General features: G+C 54.2%; 1 protein-coding gene across 10 annotated transcripts in view; it reads right to left on the bottom strand.

Annotated features, from left to right (window-relative positions):
• Positions 1-2,766: 2,766 nt before the first annotated feature.
• TRIOBP (TRIO and F-actin binding protein) overlaps positions 2,767-23,958 on the bottom strand; it is a 76,300-nt gene continuing 55,108 nt past the window's right edge. For 4 of the 10 annotated variants that reach the window (XM_054675782.2, XM_016939146.4, XM_016939149.4 and 1 more), the window contains 12 exons: positions 22,241-22,348; positions 22,035-22,124; positions 21,566-21,675; positions 19,086-19,611; positions 17,956-18,066; positions 11,387-11,534; positions 9,060-9,162; positions 8,056-8,215; positions 7,868-7,981; positions 5,517-5,603; positions 4,489-4,652; positions 2,767-3,469 (listed from right to left, as the gene is read on the bottom strand). In XM_054675782.2, coding sequence (XP_054531757.1) covers positions 4,491-4,652; positions 5,517-5,603; positions 7,868-7,981; positions 8,056-8,215; positions 9,060-9,162; positions 11,387-11,534; positions 17,956-18,066; positions 19,086-19,611; positions 21,566-21,675; positions 22,035-22,124; positions 22,241-22,348 — 1,719 coding nt within the window. In that variant the 3' untranslated portion in view covers positions 2,767-3,469; positions 4,489-4,490. Of the gene's footprint in view, positions 4,653-5,516; positions 5,604-7,867; positions 7,982-8,055; positions 8,216-9,059; positions 9,163-11,386; positions 11,535-17,263; positions 17,804-17,955; positions 18,067-19,085; positions 19,612-21,565; positions 21,676-22,034; positions 22,125-22,240; positions 22,349-23,958 lie in introns of those variants that run through there. The other 6 variants (XM_016939145.4, XM_016939147.4, XM_016939150.4 and 3 more) reach the window with 3 other exon arrangements.

The following is a 23,958-nucleotide window of genomic DNA, read 5'->3' as shown; positions in this document are numbered from 1 at the left end:
CCATTTCCCAGGTGGCTCATCTGGGAGCCTGCTGGAACCCTGGCTTATTCTTTTGCAAAGCAGGCTTCTTCCCACCCCCTGCACCATTGAGACGTGATTCACACATAGTAAAAATGAACAAATCGTAAGTGCAAGGCGTGGCAATTTTTTTTTTTTTAAACAAAGTCTCGCTGTGTCATCCAGGCTGGAGTGCAATGGCGCGATCTGGGCTCACTACAACCTCCGCCTCCCGGGTTCAAGCGATTTTCCTGCCTCAGCCTCCCGAGTAGCTGAGATTATAGGCATGCGCCAGCAAGCCCGGCTAATTATTTGTATTTTTAGTAGAGACGGGGTTTCGCCATGTTGGCCAGGCTGGTCTCGGAACTCCTGAGTTCAGGTCATCCACCTGCCTTGGCCTCCCAAAGTGCTGGGATTATGCCTGGCCGGCATGGTGAATTTTTACATCTGTATGTACCCACGTGACCACAACCCAGACCATGATATAGAACATTTCTGGGATCAGAATGTTCCCTTTTGCCCACTGCTGGTCAATGCCCTCAGCTCGGAGGTACCTGCTCTTCTGACCACTATCACCGTGTTTTGTCTGTTCTTGAACCTCACCTAAATAAAATCGTACAGCCTTACACTCTTCTGTGGCTATTTTTGCTCAACATTGTGTCTGAAAGATTCACCAACATTGTTGTGTGTAGCAGTTGTTTTTAAATTGCTGTATTCTAACGTATGAATCGACCACAATTTATTCATTCTACTACTGACACACAGCTGTATTGTTTATTTGCTGATGTGAGTATTACGGTACTCATCCTTTTGTGCATGTAAGGACTCATTTCTCCTGGATGTGTAAGCAAGAATGGAAATGCTAGGCCATAGGGTAGATGCGTATTTAACTTGATGAGAAGCTGGTCAGTTTCCTGCCGTGGGTGCAACAAAGCATATTTGCACCAGCAGCGCCTGGGGGCTGCTCTTCTCCGTATCCCCACCAGCAGTTGGTACTGGCAGACCTTCTCCTCTGAGCTATTCTGATAGTGGGGCAGTGCGATTTCACGGTTTTTAATGAGATGTGGAGCACCTTTCAGAGGCTGGCCTGGTTTTTGTAGCTGCCCTAGGCAGCCCTGAGGAGGGATGGGAGGGGGGTTGGTGAAGAGGATGTTCCTGCAACCCAGGTGTGAGACGGGAGAGCCCTGAGTTAGGTTGAGGCTAGAAGGCAGGCAGAGGATGGGATGGAGAGCTGTGTTGGGGGGACGGTGGGATGGTGAGGATGGACGGCAGAGCTGCCAGTGGCAGGCATCCCATCTCCCAGTGGCTAGGAACACTCCTGATCTCCTAAGGCAAGCAGTGCCGAGACAGGGCAGCACAAGGCCGGAGGATTTGATGGCACGGGGTCCTGGCTCTTTCTCCTTTGCCATTTTTAGCTATTGATGAGGGAAGATGGCGACAGGGCCAGGAGAGAGGTGTCCTCTCCTTGCGCCACCCTCCCCCTTTTTTTTTGAGATGGAGTTTTGCCCTTGTCACACAGGCTGGAGTGCAGTGGTGCGATCTTGGCTCACTGCAACTTCTGCCTCCTGGGTTCAAGTGATTCTCCTGCCTCAGCCTCCTGAGTAGCTGGGATTACAGGTGCTTGGCACCACGTCTGGCTAATTTTTTGTATTTTTAGTAGAGACGGGGTTTCACCATGTTGGCCAGGCTGGTCTCGAACTCCTGACCTCAGGTGATCCCCCTGCCTTGGCCTCCCAAAGTGCTAGGATAATAGGCAAGAGCCACCGCGCCCGGCCTCTTGTGCCTCTTTTTAAGACCAAGGACACCCTTCCCAGATGACCTCCTCCACCCCACTCCCAAGACTTCCCCTCGCATTTCACTGGCTTGCGTGAACTGCAAGCCTTGTCCATTCCTCAACCAATCCCTGGCAAGGGAATGGGAAACAATCTCTTCCCACTCCACGAGGTCACTCTCCTGTGGCTCTTTGCCTGAACACACCAGGGACGTCTGCTCCTGCTGGTGCCTCCGCGTGGGAAGGCCCTTCCTGATTCTTCCATCTGGAAGAGTCATCTTTCAAAGCTGCCTCCAAAGGCAGTCTTCTACCTGCAGGCTGGGTCAGGGTCTCCTCTGGGTTCTCACAGCCTTCCAGGACCCCTACCGGATGTGGCCTGTTTCTGTGGCTCAGAAATGGGACCTCTTCCCAGCCCCATGCAACCATAATCAGCACAGCCAGCCATGGTGAGGACTCCCAGCCCGCTGGACCTGTGCCTGGCAGCCACAACCCTGCCCTCACCCCTGCCCAGGGCTGGGCATGACCTCTGGGAAAAGCCTCAGGAGAGGACTGGGACTGAAAGAAAAACACCCATTTGATGGAGAAGCAAAGTGAGGCTCAGTGAGGGGTGTGACTTGCCCAAGGTCATGGTCAGGGCCAGTCTTAGCCCCAGGCCTCTCTCTCAGGCCTGGGCCCTGGGCCCTACTCCAGGGCTCCTCAGACTTTGAAGGTCACGTGAATCACTGGGGCACCCTGTTAAAATGCAGACGCTGGTTCAGTAGGTTGGGGTGGGACTGGACTTGCTATTTCCCACATGCTTCCGCTGCCACTAGCCTGCAAGCCACACTGGGGGTGTCACAGTCTGTACTAAGGGAGACCTTGGATTTTCAGCCCCACCCTCAGAAGCCTAGAGGCCGCTGCTTTAGGAAGGGTGGGGTGTGGGTAGGGTGTGAGTGGGGAAGCCACTTCAAGAAACCCCAATCTCCATTCCTGTTCTGCCAGCCATCTAGGACACCAGAGCTGCTGGAACGTTTTATTAAGTTAAGAGGTTCAGGGAGCAGGAGAGAAACACCTTTTGGGTGGCTCTGGCGGTTCTGCACCCAGCACAGCCTCGAAGGAGGCTGTGGGGCCATGGAGGCCAGCTGCTAGCTCCCTCTGTCCTGAGCCCCATGGTATGGGTCCAAATGGGGCAGGAAGTGTTAGTAGGAGGTAGGGTAGGAAGAGGGTGGCAGGCTCCCGCCTCTCCCCTGTAGAGACACCCCGCCATGGCTGCTGCCTGGGCCTCCGCCAGACCCCTGGGCTAGGGCCACCAGCTCAGAAGCCCAAGCAGAGGGTGGCTGGAGACAGAGGGGGACCAGGGTTGGAGGCACACAGCCACCAGGAATTGCTTTTTTTTTTTTTTTTTTTTAAGTATAAAGTGTTTTGGAAAAAAAGGAAAAAAATCTATATAAAAATCTCTTCACATATAAAATCCTGAAGAAGGTGCAAGGTAAGACCCAGTGCGAGGGGCGCGCTCAGATATGCAGTGTGTGTGTGTGTGTCCGTGTGTACATGTGTGCACGTGTGTGTGTATGTGTCTGTGTGTGTGTGTGTGTGTGTGGTGGGTGCAAGTGCACGTGTGGCCCACAGAGGGTGGGGAGAAAGCTTGGCTTTTTACTTCCATCCAGGAGGGAAGGAGGGCGGCTGGTCCTCCAGCCTGGAGGGTCTGCAGCTGGGCGGGACCTGAAAGACAAGGTGCGGCAGGGCTGAGGCCTGGGCTGAGGGGCTGCGAGGCCACCCCGAGGCCAAGCAAGGGTGCTGAGTGGGTCCTTCCACCACCTCTCAGCCCCTAAGGTACAGCCAGATCCGCTCTTCCTGGCTCCTTCCCAAGCAGCTCAGCCATAGGGTGGCCTCTCCTGCATGCCTTAGGAAGTCTATGAGGACTTATCAGAAAGAGGATGCTCCAGGTAGATGTGGCGTTGAAAAAGCAAAAATAAGAACACTTTGGCCAGGTGCAGCGGCTCACACCTGTAATCTCAGAATTTTGGGAGGCTGAGGCAGGTGTATTGCTTGAGCCCAGGAGTTCGAGACCAGCCTGGGAAATCACGGCGAAACCCCACCTATACAAAAAGTGCAAAAATTATCTGGGCATGGTGGTGAGGGCCTGTGGTCCCAGCTACTCAGAAGGCTGAGGTGGGAGGATCCCTTGAGCCTAGGAGGTTGAGGCTGCAGTGAGCCATGATTGCACCACTGCACTCCAGCCTGGGTGTCAGAGTAAGACCTTGTCTCAAAGCAACCAAAACCAACCAACCAACCAACCAACCAACCAACCAACCAACCAACCAACCACTTTGAGCCCTGCTAAGTCAAGAAGGAGTGTTAAGACTAACTGGGATAGAAGCCCGGCCTCAGCGTGCGATGTGTGTGTGTGAAGCTCAGTGGAGATTCACTGTGGGGGTCAGGGATGTGCACGCTGCATTTGCCTCCAGCCCCAAGAAGGGGGGTGCACTGAGCAGGCTGTGGCTCTGCACTGTGCCGCCCAGCTCTGGAGGAACAGGCTTAAGCTGATGAAGCAGCCTGTGGCCCGGGTCTGATGGGATCTCTGCAACAACCCCGTGTTGCTGGTTTCATTGTCCTTTTTACAGAACGGGAATTGGAGGCCAGAAGAAGGAAGTGGCCTGGCTGGGGTGGTCCAGGGAGTCCCAGGTGTGGGAGAGCCTCAGCCCCTGCCCACCCTGCAGGGCACACGCCTCGGCATCCACCTCTACTCAGCCAGGCTGTTGCGCATCGATTCCTTCTCCTGGAGGGCGGCCATGGCAAGGCGCAGGTGCTCCTTCAGCTGCTCGATCTCCCGCTCAGACCGTGTCTTGATGTGGCTCAGCTCCACATAGATGTCCTGGTACTTTCCCGAGGTGAAGCGCTTGTCCTGGGGGGCAGGAGGCAGGTATGAGGGCATGAAGTCTCTCCCTCCAGCCCTGCCCACCGGGCACATGGGCAGCACCAGCAGCCAGACCTCCCCGCAGACGCCTCGCTTCATCCCTCCAGGTGGCTCCCCAAGACGGCCATGGGTCCTGGGCTTACCCCTCCCACCTCCCTGGTACCACCCAGGGACACAGGCGTCATTGTCATCCTCATCCTGTTTCGGGGGAGAAGATTTTGACCAAGACCGCAGGGCAGTGAGTGGCTGGGATGAGAACCAGGTCAGCCTGGCTGGGTGCTTGGGCCCTTCCTGTGAGTTCACGCCACCTGTTCTTCAAGTGCGGTAAACACGGTCTGGCTCACGTGCACTTACAGAGCCACCAACATGTCCACTTCCTGCCCCAAACTGACAGAGCGCACCAGGCAGTGACATAGCAGCCAAGGGTGGGCCAGGCGGGCTGCAGACTCAGACCTGGGCTGAACCCTGACCCACCCAACTCCTAGCAACGTGGTTATTCACACTGGAGTGCAAGCTCCCCACAGCAGAGATTTGGGGCTATTTTGTTCACATCTGTCTTCCCAGCACCTAGCACAGTGCCCGGGATATAGTAGGTGCTCAATAATAATCAATAAATTAAATAATGCTAAATAAACAGAAGCCAAGTACGGCCTTGGGGAAGTCACTTCCCCTTTCTTAGTCTCAGTTTCCCTATCAGTGAATGGGGATGATGACACCTACATGGGAGAAGCACAGGAGAGCCTGAGGAAGGATGAAGCAAGTGGAGGGCTTGGCACAGAGCAGGTGCTCACAGGATGGCATCCAGATGGCTCCAGAGTCCCCGACGGCCCCCAGCCCAGCGGAAGGACCTACCTTCTGCATCATCTGGAGCTCGTCCCGGAGGCACTGCACCTCCTTCTTTAGGTACTGGAGTTCGTTTTCTTTTACGCGAAGCAGCACCTGGGGATATAGGTGCTGGACTGACCCAGGGCCAGAAGCCAGAGCTACCCTGGCCCATAGTGCCCTGCAGCCCGGGTTCTCTCTGCCTCAGGCCCCTAGAATGCAGTCCCTATCTGCACAAAAACCCTCTACATCCTGGAGGCGGACTCCTCCAGGAAGCCCTCTCCGATTCCCCTGCTTTGCCTTCCCTTACTCTCACCCCTGTCCAGCCCGTGTGAGTGGATATCTCACGGTCAAGTCTGCTGCAGCCCTCATGCAGCACCGGGCTCTCACCTCGGGAGTGAGATGGATGAAAAGAAGCCCTACATAAACCTGAGCAGGCTGAACCACTCCACAAGGCACCTCATTAACCCCTCCCCAACCCTGAGGGCTAGGTGCTGCTGACTTGACCAAGGAGGAAACAAGTTCAGCCAGGACTGGGGAGGCTTAAAAGTTCAGACTGGAGCCAGACTGCCTGGTTCAAATCCCAGTCCAGCTATAAAAGCTTTGGTAAGGTACTTGACCTTCCTGTGCCTCAGTTTCCTCATCTGTAAATGGGGACAGTCATAGTAGCTAATGTATGGAGCTGTCAGGAAGATTAGATGAGTTAACAGACAAAAAGGGCTTCCAGAATTTCTAGGTACAGAGTGAGCCTCACCTAAGTGTTTGTTGAAGAAATAAAATATTGGGGCCGGGAGCGGTGGCTCACGCCTGTAATCCCAGCACTTTGGGAGGCAGAGGCGGGCGGATCACGAGGTCAGGAGATTGGGACCATCCTGGCTAACATGGTGAAACCCCGTCTCTACTAAAAATACAAAAAATTAGCCAGGTGTGGTGGCGGGTGCCTGTAGTCCCAGCTACTCGGGAGGCTGAGGCAGGAAAATGGCATGAACCCGGGAGGCGGAGCTTGCAGTGAGCCGAGATGGTGCCACTGCACTCCAGCCTGGGTGACAGAGTGACTCTGTCTCAAAAAAAAAAGAGAAATAAAATATCGGCTGGGCACGGTGGCTCACGCCTGTAATTCCAACACTTTGAGAGGCCGAGGTGGGCGGATCACCTGAGGTTGGGAGTTCGAGACGAGCCTGACCAACATGGAAAAACCCTGTCTCTACTAAAAATACAAAATTATCCAGGCGAGGTGGCACATGCCTGTAATCCTAGCTACTTGGGAGGCTGAGGCAGGATAATCGCTTTTTTTAAAAATATTTTTTATTTTTTTTTTGAGACGGAGTCTCGCTCTGTCACCCAGGCTGGAGTGCAGTGGCACGATCTCGGCTCACTGCACGCTCTGCCTCCCAGGTTCATGCCATTCTCCTGCCTCAGCCTCCGGAGTGGCTGGGACTACAGGCGCCCGCCACCGCGCCCAGCTAATTTTTTTGTATTTTTAGTAGAGACGGGGTTTCACTGTGTTAGCCAGGATGGTCTCGATCTCCTACCTCGTGATCTGCCCGCCTCGGCCTCCCAAAGTGCTGGGATTACAGGCGTGAGCCACCGCGCCCAGCCAGGAGAATCGCTTTAACCTGGGAAGCGGAGGTTGTGGTAAGCCGAGATCGCACCACTGCACTGTAGCCTGGGCAACAACAGCAAAACTCTGTCTCAAAAAAAAAAAAAAAAGTAAAGAAATAAATACTAAGGCCAGGTGTGGTGGCTCATGCTGTAATCCCAGCACTTTGTGAGGCCAAGGTAGGCAGATCACTTGAGGTCCGGAGTTCGAGACCAGCCTGGCCAACATAGTGAAACTTGTCTCTACCAAAAATATAAAAAATTAGCTGGGTGTGGTGGTGCAGGCCTGTAATCCTAGCTACTTGGGAGGCTGAGGCAGGAGAATCGCTTGAACCAGGGAGGCAGAGGTTGCAGTGAACTGAGATCGTGTCACTATACTCCAGCCTGGGTGACAGAGAGAGACTCTGTCTCAAAAAAAGAAAGAAAGAAAAAGAAAGAAAATACTACAGTGATACTGGCATCACACACATACACACATATTTTCTTACCCCAATATTTCCCAGTAAGGAAGGTGCTGGTGCCATTTTACAGATGAGCTACTGGGACTCAGAAAAGTGGAGTGATTTGCTATGGTACACGGCAGGTAGGTGACACAATGCAGGTGGGAGGGCAGAATTCTGGCTACTGGATGCACAGTAGGTGTTCTGGCCTAGTCAGGCTGGCCCAGCCACTGGGAGACTTGGCTTTCCTGCCACAGGTGATACCCAGCCTATGGCGGGGGTGCCCCATAGCCCCGGGCCCCGAGAACCACTGGGCTGCCTGGTGCTAGTGAGGACACTCACCTCTAGCTCGCAGGAACTCCGCTCATTGCTGCGCCCGCAGCCATTGCCCATGCCCTGCGAGGCAATGAAGCTGCGCAGCTGGTCTATCTCCTCTGACAGGCGGCCATGCAGCTCCTGGGAGAGGCACGGTGGTCAGGGGAGGGGTGCCGGGACCCACCCGTGTCCCCCCAACCTGGGGCCAGGCCCACCTGGTTGTGGCGCAGCAGCTCCTGGCCCTCCTGCTGGCAGCGGCGCAGCGTGTGCTCGCGCTCCTCAGCCTGCCGCATGAGTGCCCCAATCTCCAGGCACTTCTGCGAGTACTGCTCCGATAGCACCTGCAGCTCCCGCTTCAGTGCCTCCACATCTGACCTGCCCCAGAGGAGGAGCAGAGGAGAGCATAGGTTGTCTTGCTCCTGCCAAGCCTGGAGTCCAGTCAGGTAGACTTAAAGCATCCCAGGACTCTGGGGTTCCCTCTCTAGGTTTGCCTTTAGCCTGCTGTGGGGCTGTGAACCAGTGACAGTTTCTCTGGGCTACAGGTGTTTACCCTAAGTGAGGGTGGCTTGGAGGAGCCCATCTTTTTTTTATTTTTAGATGGAGTCTTGCTCTCACTCTTGTTGCCCAGGCTGGAATACAATGGCACAATCTTGGCTCACTGCAACCTCTGCCTCCTGGGTTCAAGCGATTCTCCTGCCTCAGCCTCCCAAGTAGCTAGAATTACAGGCTCCCGCCACCACATTCAGCTAGCTTGTATTTTTAGTAGAGATGGGGTTTCACCATGTTGGCCAGGCTAGTCTCGAACTCCTGATCCCAGCCTCCCAAAGTACTGGGATTACAGGCATGAGCCAATGTGCCCGGCTGGAGGGGCCCATCTTTAAAGCCCCTGAAGCCTCAACATTCCAAAACTGTGCTCTGGGGCACGGAGAGGCCTAGTGGTCAACAGTGACACTGCAGCCCAGCTCCAGGGGAGACTAAAGGGGTGAAGAGGTGGGTGGAGGCTGGGACCAGCCAAGACAAGAAGCTGCCTGAAGGACTGTCTGTGAGGACTGGCATGGGGTCTGCCTGAGGACCTTCTGCTTCTGTTTCTTGCATCCATGAGACTGGAGCAGGAATCTCAGCTAGGGGCAAACTGATGTGTCCGCTGCCAAGGGGCCTCAGCAAAGTTCCTCAACCCATAACCATCAGGGTGGGCAGTTGGGCCCCGGCATCATCTTACTGGTGCTGCTTCCGGAGGCCATCCGGGCCCTGCTGGAGACTCCGTGTTTTGCTCAGCTCTCGGCTCAGCTCTTCCTGGTAGGCCTTCTTCATGGCTTCAATGGCTGGAAGCAGGGCAGAGAGGCACAAGAGAGACTGGAGGGGGGTCAGCAGCACCAAGTGCCACCAGCTCTGAGATGCCACATGTACTGGTGGAGTACTATGTGGACTCCACATAGTACTATGCAAGTACTATGGACTTGGACCAAGGAGTGCTATGCAAAGAGCACCGAACCAGGAGTCCAGAGTAGCCCAGGCTGTGTCATAAACTGAGTGGCTTGGGGTAAGCTCTCAACCTCTCTCAGCCCATCTATTAAGGGAAGATAATCCTGTTGGATGGACCCTACTGGGGAGACAGCTCAGGGTCTGACCATTGGTACCTCCTGTTCTAGTGATTTCCAGGTAGGACCCCACCTAGTACACCCCCCCTGCAGACTCTGAGGGCTCTCAAACAAGGCCTATCTGCTTTGACCAGCCTCGTGGTCAAGAGCTCAGGCTCCACAGTCAGCATAAACCGATGTGACTTTGCACAGGTGACTTAACCCCTTGTGCCTCAGATCCCTTATCTGGAAAACAGGGATCGATAACAACAGTACCTTTCCTCCATGGGGTTATTGGAAGGTGTGTGAAGAATTTAGAACAAAGCATGGCTCAGAGTAAATGCCCCAACATTAGCTCCTGCTGGCTTTATTCTCAGATTGTGAGCTCCTAAGGACTGAGACCGAGGCTTTTTTTTTCCCACTCAGGGCCACCCATGGTTTTACCCACAATTCTAAAAGCCGAAACTTCTGAACATTGAAAGTTTCTCCCCTTTTTTTCTTTCTTTCTTTTTTTTTTTTTTTTTTTGAGACGGAGTCTCACTCTGTCACCCAGGCTGGAGTGCAGTGGCACAATCTTGGTTCACTACAACCTTTGCCGCCCACTTTCAAGCGATTCTCCTGCCTCAGCCTCCTGAGTAGCTGGGATTACACGCGCCTGCCACTGCGCATGGCTAATTTTTGTATTCATAGTAGAGACAGGGTTTCACCATCTTGGCCAGGCTGGTCTTGAACTCCTGACCTCGTGATGCACCTGCCTCAGCCTCCCAAAGTGCTGGGATTACAGGCATGAGCCACAGTGCCTGGCCTTTTTTTTTTTTTTTTTTTGATGGAGTCTTACTCTGTCATCCAGGCTGGAGTGCAGTGGTGCAATCTCAGCTCACTGCAGCCTCTGTCTCCTAGGTTCAAGAGATTCTCCTGCCTTAGCCTCCTGAGTAGCTGGGATTGCAGCTGCCCAGCATCACGCCCAGCTAATTTTTGTATTTTTAGTAGAGATGGGGGTTTCACCATGTTGGCCAGGCTAGTCTCGAACTCCTGACCTCAGGTGATCTGCCCGCCTCAGCCTCCCAAAGTGCTGGGATTACAGGCATGAGCCACTGCACCGGGCCTCTGGTAAATCTTTTGGTGGCAATCCCCACCCTGAATGGACATGAGGCTATTTATGGTCTTTATTATTCCACTTTTAAGTGTGATTTTTATCCATTTCACAGCAGAAACCTTAGTGCCAGATTACAGGGCGAAGTCCAGACTCTGCTGAGGGGGAAGGGGTCTCTAACACACGCGGCTGCAAAGGCGATCTTCCTAAAATGCAGAGCACACTGGCCCCAAGGCTGGGTTCGAGTGCCTGAGCACTTGGCACAGCACTGGCAGGTTGTGAGCTTCAGATCATGTGACATTGGCCAGCATTTCTATTGTTCTGCAAACCCCTAGTGATGCCTAGGAATGTGCCAGGCACACAGCAGGTGTGCGGTGGCAGGAGGGGAGGGAATTGTCCAGGATGAAGGGTGCTCCTGTGGGAAACATGTGGGGCCCAGTGCCTGGCACACAGCTGGCATGGACAATGCTCACACCTTCCCCTGCTCTCCCCAGGGTCTGGCCCATGTGCCCAGGGAGGAGGCACTCCTATGAGGACAGGGGATGCAGCTGATCAGCCTCTCCCCCACGCATGTGGGTAGCGTGTGCCTTTAGGCAGACTCTATGGTGGCTGCAGGCCCCTGAGCAGGAAGAGTCACCACCTATGGTAGTGGTGGTGTTGGGGGTGGGGAGGGTATCTTTTACTGCCTCAGTTTCCCTTTTTAAGTAGGGCTACAGGCCAGTTCTTGGAGCTTCCAATACCTGCTGACCCTTTACCCCAAATGTGGCACTGAGACCCCTACATCTTATTTGATAAAATCCTCCCCAGTTTGGCTAGGAGGAACCTCAGCACAGAGGCTCAGAGCCCAGCCCACTGTGCCCCACCCAGGGTCCATACCTGAGGCCGTGGCTGCCGTCTCCTCAGCCAGGAGCCACTCCTTCTCCTGCTGCAGGCGCTGCAGCTCCCGCTCGTGGTGCCGCTGCAGCTCCTCCATCACCTGCTGGTGTGAGGACTCCATCTCTGCCAGGCTGCGCTCACATGCCTCCTGTGGGCCGGACGCCAGGGTGTCACAGGCTGCCCCGTTCCTCTGGACAGTGGCCCTTCCCCAGCCTCCAGAGGAGAAGGCTCAGGGGCAGGTACACCACCTCCTCCTGGGTCCCAGCACCTCCAGTCTGCACCTGCTCCTGCTCCCACCCCCACCCCACGGCTCCTCATTCACAAACCTCACCTTGTCGCTCCTGCCTCAAGCCCTCCAGGGACTCCTCGTCCTACAGAGTCAAGTCCCTGTTCCCATGGCTGACCTTTACGTTCTCATCCCTGGCCTTTCTCTGCCAAGCAATCTTACAGTTATGGTTGCAGCACATTCACACCTCTGAGCTTTAGCTATTCCCACTGCCTGGAATTTTGTGGTTTTTTTGTTTTTGTTTTTGTTTTTGAGACAGAGTTTTGTTCTGTCACCCAGGCTGGAGTGCAGTGGAGCAATCTCAGCTCACTGCAACCTCCACCTCTGGGTTCAAGTGATTCTTCTGCCTCAGCCTCATGAGTAGCTGGGACTACAGGTGCCCACCACCACGCCCAGCTAATTTTTGTATTTTTAGTAGAGATGGGGTTTCACTGTGTTAGCCAGGATGGTCTTGAACTTCTGACCTTGTGATCTGCCGGCCTTGGCCTCCCAAAATGCTGGGATTACAGGCATGAGCCACTGTGCCCGGCCTGGAATGTTTTTTTTGGCAACTTTACCTCCCTGGGTAATTTACTGACCTGCAGCCCAGTTTAAATGTCTCTCCTAGCTCTGTCTCTGGGCAGCCTCTCCCCTGCCTCAAAAGGTTCTACCTCTGCCAAACCATAAATTCCCTGAAGACTGAGAACATCTGACTGGCGCAGTCCCCAGGGTCTAGGCCAGGGCCTGACATGTGGCAGGTGCTCAGTAAATGAGCTGAAACTGATGATGTAATACAAAATAATGCTTAGTAGACAAGATGGGCAAGTATCTCAGACTAATAATACCCACTACTGGGAGTGTCCGCCACAACGGTGTGTGTAGGGGGTGGTCCGGTGGCATCATCACATTTTGCGACCCCACTGGTTGACCTAGTAGGTTCACTCCTAGAAATGATCCCACAGAAAGTCGTATGTGTACAGAGACTTTTGGAACAAGGGTATTCCCTACAGCAAGGTTGGTAACAGATGAAAACTGGAAACAATCTAAATCCCTATCAGGGGAACTCTTGAATAAATGATGGGATCGAGCTTGACAATGGGACACAGGCAGCTGCTAGACAGAGTTTTTGTGTGGATGCTGTGGAAAAAGATCCCAAAATGAGGTGGTGAAAGTTGGCTTCTGACACTACACGTGGTATGATCTCACTCACGGGAACAAACGTGCAGACCTGTCCGTCCCAGTGAATGGAAAACACAGAAAACACAGAAAAGGTAGGGAGGATATTGTAGGGGGCAGAATGATAGTCCCTCAAAGTTGTCCACATCTTACTCCCAGGATCTGTGACTACATCATGTTACATGGCAAAGAGGAATTCAGGCGGCAGAGGGAATCAAGGTTGCTAATCAGCTGACCTTAAAATCGGGAGATTATCCCAGATTATCCCTCAAGCCCAGTGTAATCACAAGGGTCCTTAAAAGTGGACGAAGGGGGCAGAAGCGAAGAGTTCAAGGGAGGTGTGACCAGGAAGGGATGGTCAGAGTGACGTGGCAGGAGAAGGACTTGACTTCCCCTCTGCAGGCTTTGAAGATGAAGGAAGGGGCCGAGAGCCAAGGGACGCGGACGGCCACCAGAAGCTGGAGCAGGCAAGGGATACAACGGGTGCCTGCAGAGGAACACAGTCCTGCCCACGCCTCGGCTGCAGCGCGGCAAGACTCGCGTTAGACTTCTCGCCTACAGAAGCGTGAGGTAATACATGTGCATTATTTAGGTAGCTGTGGTTACAGGTTACAGCTGCCACCAGAAACTGATAGGCAGGCGGCAGCAGCCACCGACAGGACCCTGGGGTGGCAGCTGGCAGCAGAAGGAGTGTGAGGGTGTTGATTTCCAGCCTTTCAATTTGTTTAAATTATTTTTGAAAATGTAAACATTTCTTTTATATGATTAAAAAAATGTTTAAGGTCATTAAAAAGGGAAGGGGAAGAAGAGCCAGGGAAGAAACTAAGGCACAGAGGACCAGATGAGGGACTGTCTCCCCCACGCAAAGGCCACCTCCCCACCTCTCCAGCAGCCACACCTGGGGACGATTTGATGGAGGAGCGAGGGCCAAGAGCTTCACGTGGCGACAGGGGTGTCTGTCCCCTGGCTTCTGTTCCTGCCCTCTATGTGTCTCCCGGCTTTGGACAACAGAACATGGCTTTGGACCTCAGAGGCGGTCTTCACCCTGGCTGCGCCTTGGAGTGAACCTGAACAAACCCCTCACCCCCTCTGAGCTTCAGTCTTGGCATCCGTAAAGCAGGCCTCACAGGACCAGCCCCCGAGGCTCCCTGGGCACGGGAACCCGGTGCACAGAGGGAGACGGTACGCCAGCATCCACCAGTGGGGAGCCCAGCAATGTGGGGGTGGGCACTGCTCTTCTGAAAAGGGCCAGACCAGGCAGGCAGACCCAGCAGCTCAGGGGTGCAGGGGCTGACATCAGGAGGTGGGACTCAGCTGACGAACAGGGGCTCCTAGGGCCTCTCTCACCTACCTTCCTGAGTGGCCCAAGGTGTCCTGATCCTGGCTGCCACCTTTGACATGGACATCAAAGTAGATAAAGAAATGCCTCTGTCCCCACTGCAATAGTGGGGAAGGGTTCTCTTTACCAGATGTCCAGTGGGTGAAGCCCCAGACCACCCGACAGCTGTCCTGCAGCAGCAAGCCCCCAACCCCTGAAGGAAGGGCACCCACTCAGCCTGAGATACCAGCTGGGAAATCCCTCCCAGCTGTCACTCCTCCAGGTCCACCGAATTTCCATCCGCCTCCTCCCGTGCCTGAGGGTGACACAGATGACTCAGCTCCTCTTCTCTGCTGCCCTCCGCATCTGGGGTCACTCCTCCACCTGCCTGGTCTTCAGCTCTGTTCCCCGATTATTCCCTTCTCCCCTCCCACCTGCTCCCCGTGCCCATCCCACCCTAACGGGACCAAACACTGACAGACTTTGGTGCACCCAATGGGGCACCTGGGGACCAGAACGCCTGAACTCCAGACACAGGTCTGCCTATAGCTCAAAGGTCACACCCTTCTGTGGGCCTCAGTTTTGCCACCTGTAAGCTGAGAAGCCAAAGCAGTGCCTTTTAAACGTCATTGTAGTGGCAGAGCCTTTATCTAAAGGAAATCTAAAGCTGGCTCTATGAGTAAAACGGACAAAGGCGGGCCAGTGCAGTGGTCACACTTGTACCCCCAGCACTTTGGGAGGCCAACATGGGAGAAGCACTTGAGCCCAGGAGTTCAAGACCAGCCCAGGGAACATAGTGAGACCTTGTCTCTACAAAAAAATTTTTTTAAATTAGCCAGGCATGGTGGTGTAGCCTGTGGTTCCTACTCAGGAGGCTGAGGTGGGAAGACTGCTTGAGCCCTAGAGTTCGAGGCTGCAGTGAGCCTCTGTGCCACTGCACTGTAGCCTGGGTGACAGTAAAAGACCTCATCTCTAAAAAAATTAAAATAAAATAAAGTGGAGGAAGATGAAGCCACTCTGATTATAGGTAGGTACGAATGGGTCCCAGCCCCACCCACCCAGAAAGCAGCCCCTGCAGCTTCTTAGAGCAGAGCGCGCAGGCAGAAGCCCCCTGGCTGGGGGCCTCGGAGGCCCTCCCACCTGCCTCAGCTGGGGTGTTGGGCCCCCAGCTCCCTTCTCTGCCTCAGGGTGGGAGGCTACAGGGCACAACACTGGCTCCTCCCCTGCCCCTCCCCAGGACAAGGTAAGCCCCCAGCCTCACCCTCTGCGTCCCACCCCAACTCCCCTGCCTGCTCCTCTATCAGTGGAAACTCCATCCACTACTTGGCCCCAGGATGGTCTCCGGGCTTCCCTGGAGCAGCAGCCCCAGCCTCAAGGCCCCCAAAGGCCCCTCTGCCTTCCGTAGATCTGGTCATCCAGTCCCAAATTCTCCTCCCTCCAGACCCTTGACATTCACCCTCCTTCAGCCATTTCCTAATGCCTTACACCTGGCCCTCTCCCAAGCCCCCTCCACTCCAACATCACTTCCCTGATGTCACTGTCTGACCCCAAACCTCCAAAAGTCTGTGGAATGAGCTTCTCTTTTTTTGTTTGTTTTGTTTTTTGTTGCTGTTTTTAGATAGAGTCTCACTGTCGTCACCCAGGCTGCAGTGGCAGGATCTCAGCTCACTGCAACCTCTGCCTCCCGGGTTCAAGTGATTCTCCTGCCTCAGCCACTGGAGTAGCTGGGATTATAGGCGCCCACCACCATGCCCTGCTAAGTTTTGTATTTTTTTTTTTTAGTAGAGACAGGGTTTCACCACTCTAGCCACACTGGCCTCGAACATTTGACCTCAAGTGATCCACCCACCTCACCTCCCAAAGTGCTGAGATACAGGCATTAGCCACCGTACCAGGCCAGAGCTTCTAACTCTTAGCTCAGCACTGGAGGCCTCCACAATACGCACCAACCAGCCTTCCTTCTCATGCCCCAGCCAATGCCTTCCTGAGAGCCCCCTCATGACGTGACCTCCCCTTGGAAATTTTTAGAAGGCTCCTCCTGCCTAGGGCCTAGATCTCAGCCTTCTTTTCTTTTCTTTTCTTTTCTTTTTTTTTTTTTTTTTTGAGATGGAGTCTTACTCTGTCGCCAGGCTGGAGTGAAGTGGCGCAATCTCGGCTCACTGCAACCTGCGCCTCCTGGGTTCCAGTGAGTCCCCTGCCTCAGCCTCCCAAGTAGCTGGGACTACAGTGCGCACCACCACGCCCGGCTATTTTATTTTATTAGAGACGGAGTTTCACCATGTTGGCCAGGTTAGTCTCGTTCTCCTGACCTCGTGATCTGCCCACTTCTGCCTCCCCAAAGTGCTGGGATTACAGGCGTGAGCCACTGCGCCTGGCCCCTTCTTTTCGACTTTAGATAATGGTGTGATAACTACAGACAGCTGATTGTCAAATTTTTAGTAATTCTATGATGTAGTTGTTAAGCACAGCCATTAACAATTAAATTTATATACTTTAAATTAACTATGTTAAAGACAAGGCAATAGATACTCAAATTTATTACTTCCTAAATATTTCACTGTGTTTTATTATGCGTGCTCTTGGGGCCAATCACATCTACTGTATCCGCATGGTGGAAATCCTAGTGAATAGTGTGACATCTCTTCCCAACTCTCTGTCCAGGGACTTTGTGCTGGTAATGCAGCATTGGCCACAGCGGGAGTATTTACACTGCAGAATTGGTAAACTTTACACATCAGAGCTTGATTTATTGTTTTGTTGATTGTCTAGACTTAAGCAAGTGACAAGAAAATGCTAATAATGCAGATTAAACTTAGAAGTATCTCACATCTATAACCATTACATTGTAAATAGAACAAAAAATTGCAAAAATATTCTTAATAGAATATTCTCAAATATTCTCAATAGAAAACTACTATCCTATTTAGCAAAGAAGTAGCTGACAACATGGACCAGTAAAGTTTCGACAAATGTCTTCTCATCTTACTCATTACCATAAACAAAAGTGTCAACCAGCACACATGTTAGAACAACCCCCATTTGTTAATCAGTTGTGGATACAAGAGTATGGAAAAAATCACTGAAAGCATTCTGAGAAAAATCCATTTGCTGTACGGAATTCACAATAAAATTATATATTTTTATTTGTAAATTGTGTACTAAGCATTGTTTTTATTGGTAAAATTTATAATAAACTTATATATGTGTACACACACACACGTTTTTTCTAGAGAGTTAGTTTGTCCTAGTTGTGACAACCAAAAGTATTCCCAGACACAGCCAAATGTCCCCAAGGGGGACAAAATGGACCCCGTTGAGAACCGCTGTCCTAGGCGGACGGTGCATTCTCTGAGGGCTACTGGAGGCTCCCCTGTCCTGCAGACCTCCTTGTGTGGGGCCTCGGCCCAGTGGGCCTCGGCAGGATTTCCCTGTGTTCAGGGAGTGACTCTCGGGGCCACTAGCCCCCCACTTCCCCGGGGCAAGGGTCCAAGTGCAGAGTGTCACACGGGGACTCACACACAGGCTCTGCAGTCAGCCGGACCCTCGCTCAAATCCCACCTTTGAGACCTGCAAGCGGGGTGACCTCGGGCAAGTCACATAACCTCTCAGAGCTCAGTGGCCTTGTCTGTAAAACGGGCACAGTGATCACGCCCACCAGCTGTGGGGAGAGTAAATGAGATGACGCATGTCAAATGCCCCACACAGGTTCCAGCACACACAGGAAGGGCTCCCAAAATCTCAGCTGTTTCCTGATAACACGGCAACCAGGAATCTGCCCCCTCCCCCTGAAAAACAGCCCCCCGGCCTTACCTGTGAGATGTAGCCCGGGGGGATGTGGCCATCCTCCTGGGATCTCAGTGCACTCTGAGGAGCCTCCCCTTGGAGACGCCACGCCTCCAGCTGGGCCCGAAGAGCCTGAACCTACGAGGGAGAAGGGTGGTCAGTGGGACCTGGAAGCTGGGGCAGGGCTGGTGGAAGGCAGTGAGGAGCCCGCAGGCTTCCAGCTCCACACGGATACAAGCCCAGCGTCCCTGGAAGGCTTAGGAATGCCTCAGGGTTTGAGAAGGGCAAGCAGCCCTGGAGCGAGATGTAGCCAGGGGACACGCTGGGCTGTTTCCTGGATGGCCAGGTCAATGACCTGGGAGAGCCTTGGCCCAGAGAAGGCTAGACAGGGATAGGAACAGGAAACTGTGGTCACAGATGTTTACACATCATGGAGGTGACAGAGGAAACATCTTTGAGCCTCAGTTTTCCCGTCAGTAAAACTGCTGAAGTCCACCCTAGGGGTAGAGGCCGCTGTGAGGATTCCACGAGTCGGTGCAGGCAGGGAGGCCACGGGCAGAAGATGAACAATAAACGGTCTCGCCCTTCTTCTTCTTCTTCTTTTTTTTTTTTAATCTGAGACAAAGTCGGGCTCTATTGCCAGACTGCTGGAGTGCAGTGGCTTGATCTTGGCTCACTGCATCCTCTGCCTCCCGGGCTGCAGCCATCCTCCCACCTCAGCCTCTCAAGTAGCTGGGGCTACAGGTATGCACCAGCACGCCCAGCTAAATTTTGTATTTTTTTGTAGACATGGGGTTTTGCCATGTCGCACAGACTGGTCTCAAACTCTTGGCTTCAAGGGACCCTCCCACCTTGGCCTCCCAAAATGTTAGGATTGCAGGTGTGAGCCTGGCAGGTCTTTCCCTTCTCTTCCCACTTCTCTTCTCTATGGCTGCTAAGGGCAGAACTAGGGAAAAAAAAAAAAAAAACCAAACCAAACTACTAAGGTCTAAGGAAGAAGATTCTAGTTCGCAGGAGTGTGGGGTGCACACTCACAGCAGATCAGGGGTGAGCTCCCCATCACTGTAGGAGTGCAAGACAAATGCCAGGGCATGAATGCAGGGACTGGAGGGGCGCTGGGGCAAGGGGCCTCCTAGACAGCCAGCCGTGGTGCCTACCTCCTTCTCCAGTGCCTCGTGGCCGTCACTTGGGGGCCCTCGGCGCTCTCCGCGGCTTTGGTTGAGCAGGGCAGTGAGGGGCACCCGCTTATTCTCCCGCAGGGGCAGCTTCTCCAGCTCCTGCCACTTCTTCTCGATCTCCTCACTGAGCCGGTTTTGCTGGTCCTCAGTCAGGGGGGCACCCAGGCCCCGGCGCGGCCCCTCACCAGCAGGCACCTCTGGGGTCCTGCTGTCTGTGGCCTCAAACCACTTGCGCCGCTCCTCGGAGCGCTGGGCCAGGTCCCGCTCCAGCTCCTCGTGCTTGGCCAGGCGGTCAGGAGTGCGGGCCGGGGTGCGGGCCCGCTGCGGGGAAGCCTGGGTCAGCGGCGAGAGCTCCACGTAGTCCAAGGCCTGACGCTGCCCGTCCGCCTTCCGAGGGCCACCCCGGCTGATGACCTCAGAGCCCGCCCGCTGCTCCCCTGCCTTCAGGGGGCCCTTCTGGGTGCTGTAGTTGTGCAGCGCGTTCTCCTTATTAGAGTCCGAGAGCCTAGGGCACCAGCAGAGCCACGTCAGGTGGGTCCTCACCCCTGCAGGCCCACAATGAGCACTTTTGGAGCGACACCTGTGTGCCAGGCCCTGTGCCAAGGGCTGGAGACAGACCCCAGGGAAGGAAGCAGCCCGACCTGAGCTTCCTGGTTAACAGACCCCAGGAACATCCCAGCTCCACCTCTTGACAGCCCAGGGACCCACCAGGATGCCCGGCTTCCCTCGCCCCCTCTTCTTTTGTTTTTCAAGCGACAGGGTCTCACTCTGCTGCCCAGGCTGAAGTAGAGTGGTGTGATCATAGTTCACTGCAGCCTTAAACTCCTTAGCTCAAGTGATCCTCCTGCCTCGGCCTCTGGAGTAGCCGGGACTACAGACATGCACCACCACGCCCAGCTAATTTTTTAAATTTTTGATAGAGATGGGGTCTCAATATATTGCCCAGGTTGGTCTCGAACTCCTGGGCTCACGTGATCCTCCCACCTCAGCCTCCCAAAGCTCTGGGATTACAGGCGTGAACCACCACACTGGTCTCTTTGCCCTCTTTGAGCTTCAGTGACCTCATCTGTAATGTGGGACAGCGACGCCTCTCACAGGATGGATGTGAGGACGGGGTGGGCGAATGTGGAAAGCAGGCAGGGGGCTTTTTGCAAATGGTGATCAATGAGGTGATGTAGGAGACCAATGTCGCGGGTTCCCGAGGCTCACAGTGGCAAGGGGGATGCCCAGTCACTGCTGATGGGGTGAAGGCGGGACCTCGGGGTGCACAGAACACAAGTTGCGGAGACTGAACAACTATGGCGATTCTCTTTATCCACAGTCATAGTCATAGCTGGGTACGTGGTCACCCTGCCAAAAACTACACTCGCAGTATTCCCACAGCTACTTGTAGCCATGTGACTATAGGCTGCCGAGCGGGTGTGGCAGGTGGCTCCCCTGAAACGGCAGAGCGAGCCCCACTAGGCCAGGACTGCATACCTCGGGGCTGTTCTGAAGGGAGACATGAACATCTATCTCGATGAAGCTACTGTGCCCGGGGTTTCTTTCTTAAAGCAGCTGGGCCTAGATGCTAAATAACAGTCCAACTGCACAGTGCTTCAGAGTTCACAAAGTGCTCTGGGCACATCCTGGCACATGTACAGACATGACATGCTAACGTGACAGATGGGGACTCTGAAACCTAGACAGGAAAGCCTCTGGCCTAAGGCTGAATAGCCGCGGTGTGGCCAGTCTGGGGGACTCGGCCTCCGGACTCAGGTGATCCTCCCACCTCAGCTGACAGGCACACCCTACCACGGCCAGCTGATTTTTAAATTTTTTGTAGGGACGAGGTCTCACTATATTGCCCAGGCTGGTCTTGAACTCCTGAGCTCAAGTGATCCTCCCATCTCAGCCTCCCAAATCGCTGGGATTACAGGTGTGAGCCACTACACCCAGCCCAGCCCCCTTTAATACCATACTCTGTTCCCGCTGCCCAGCAGCTCCAAGTCCCAGCCCGCCATGGGCATCTGGGTATAAACTGTGGGGGGCTCTGCCACTCGGTAACTCAGCCCTCCTGCCCCAGTGCCCGTGGCAGCCTCCAGAAGGAGTGAGCTCCCCATCCCGGGAGGCGTGGGCACCAAGGCTGAACTACCTAACCACCCCTTCCCAACACAGGCTTAGACACGGCCCCCACGGCACAGACACAGAGACAGAACAGCCACCTGGCAGGGGCTTTTGACTCACAGGCATCTCCTCCAAAGAGAAGAGGCCCCATCACATTTGAGAAGACAGATCAAACCTCAAACCCTCAGTGTACTTCTGGATGATACCGAGAATGCTCACTACTCTCTTCCCATGTTGTTGACAGAGAAACGAGGGCCCAGAAATGTGCAGCCCTCAGGTGAGTACCTAGAAACCCACTCGGGGACGCAAGGGTAAGTGCCTCCCTCAAGGCCCCAGTCCAGCTTAGTACGTACTTGGTGACATCTGGGGCTGAAGTTGGACGTACGGTCTTTCTCAGAGCCTCGATCCAGTTCCGCCGGATGCCTGAGGTCATGGCCGACAAGGTATAGACAGCATCCTTGGTCTGCAAGGCCACCGCATGGGTAGGTTGCCACATGGCCAGCCGCATGACTCCCTCCCCACTATGGACCCCAGGGAGGGTGGCCCTTCCTTCCCAGGATGCACCTAAGGTCTTGAGTCTGGGGTGGGCAGGGGGTACAAAACCTCCCTTCCATTGGCCTGGGAAGAGCCCCGCTGGCTCCAGCATCTCCCCCAGATATGCTAAGTGTTGGCATCACAGCTCTGGCTCTGAAGATAGGGCCTCTGGGTAAATGAGTGAAGGGATCCAGTCTCCATGGTGAGCCATGTTCAACACCAAAACCTCCCCCAGGGACCTCCAGCCATGCTGCCCACCACCAGCCCCCAAGCTGCACACAGCCTCACGTGGATCTGGAAGCCATAGTTGCGCTGCACCGCGTACTCAGTGACATCCGTGCAGGAACGCAGGTCGATCTCACCATCCAGCTCATCTGCCTGGAGCAAGAGGGCCCACTATGGTCCGTGTGGGCCCTGGTGTGACCCACCCCAGTGAACCCAGCCAGGCCACCCCAGGCCCTTCCAGGGGTTCATCAGTACACCCATGGCCTCACCTCCTCAGCAGTGGAGTCTCTGTAATATTTGAGACTTGAATCTGTCAGCACAAACCAATGTTTCTTCCACTGCGAAGTAGAGGCGGTGGTGAGCGAGGGGGAGGGAGGCTGCAAGGAGGATGGAATGAAAGAGCCAGTGTGTGTGATTGTACAGGTGTCCTGTGTGGCTGCCAAACTCACTATGCTGCACACAGGAGGGGTGGGGAGGCAGAAAATGCCAATGTGAGACCTGGCCCCTCCATTTCCTCTCTGAGCCTCAGGGGTAGCATCTGTGAAATGGATTGGTTTCCCCTCCGTAACCACACCCTCCCTTTCCTTCTTGGAGCTCCTTTTAAGATTGCCAAGGCTCCTCAGGCACCCCGGACCCAGTGCAGACAGGGAGGGGTGATGACCTGTGTAAGCAAGTCAGGGACTCAGCGGGGCCAGGATGTTACGTCTTTTTCCATATTCCCCCAGATCATCACCATGGTCAGGGACAATGGTCCCCTGAGAAGTAGGACTGGACGGAGCCCTGGAGTAGGAGTGAGTGCCAGCCACAATCTGCTGCTTTTTTTTTTTTTTTTTTTTTTTTTTGAGATGGAGGAGTTTTGCTCTTGTTGCCCAGGCTGGAGTGCAATGGTGCGATCTCCACTCACTGCAACCTCCCCCTCCTCCTGAGTTCAAGTGATTCTCCTGTCTTAGCCTCCCGAGTAGCTGGGATTACAGGCGCCCGCCATCATGCTCAGCTAATTTCTTGTATTTTTAGTAGAGATAGGGTTTCACCATGTCAGCCAGGCTGGTCTCAAACTCCTGGCCTCAGGTGGTTCACCTGCCTTGGCCTCCCAAAGTGCTGGGATTACAGGCGTAAGCTACCGCGCCCAGACGCACGGTCTGCTTCTTGAACTGTAGGCTGGCTACCCACATCCGCAGCAGGCGAGAGCGCACTAAGCTGTAAGCTTAGGATTTGTGATTGGGTGCCTTCCTGCAGTGCCTGTCTCTGCTCCAGCTGGGGTGAGATTGGCAGGACATGTAGGAAAGGGGTGGGGGCGCCAGAACAGCCTGATAGTATGCCAAGCCCAGCCCACCTCTGGGCTTCTGGTCACTCCACTGGAATGCCAGTCACGGCCCGCCCACTGCCAGGGTCAGTGCATATCACCCGGTCCCCAGCCCTCCCAGGGTTCCCTCACATCACCAAGCCCTGTCTGTGCTGTTGGTTGTTTCAAGTACTTAGTTTTCTCTCCTCAAGAAGATGGTAAGTTCTCAAGGGGCATGCAACGACGATACCTTCTGCTTCTTTCCACATTGCCTCCCTGAGAAAAGGAGTTTTGTATCCAAGAGTTCCCTTTTTCGCTGTGTGCCTTTAGGCAAGTGTCTCCTGACTTCAGTCTTCTGAACCATAAAGTAGGGCTACTAAGAAGTCCCTATAGCTGGGCGCAGTAGCTCGCGCCTATAATCCCAGCACTTTTGGAGGCTGAGAAGGGTGGATCATCTGAGGTCAGGAGTTCGAGACCAGCCTGACCAACATGGAGAAACCCTGTCTCTACTAAAAATAGAAAAAAAAATTAGATGGGCATGGTGGCGCATGCCTGTAATCCCGGCTACTTGGGAGGCTGAGGCAGGAGAATCGCTTGAACCCGGGAAGCGGAGGTCACAGTGAGCCGAGGTTGCGCCACTGCACTCCAGCCTGGGCAACAAGAGTGAAACTCTGCCTCAAAAAAAAAACAAACAAAAACAAAAAA

Source organism: Pan troglodytes, chromosome 23 (genome assembly GCF_028858775.2).
Source record: "Pan troglodytes isolate AG18354 chromosome 23, NHGRI_mPanTro3-v2.0_pri, whole genome shotgun sequence".
Lineage (NCBI taxonomy): Eukaryota > Metazoa > Chordata > Mammalia > Primates > Hominidae > Pan > Pan troglodytes.
This window is presented reverse-complemented; position numbering and strand designations above follow the sequence as displayed.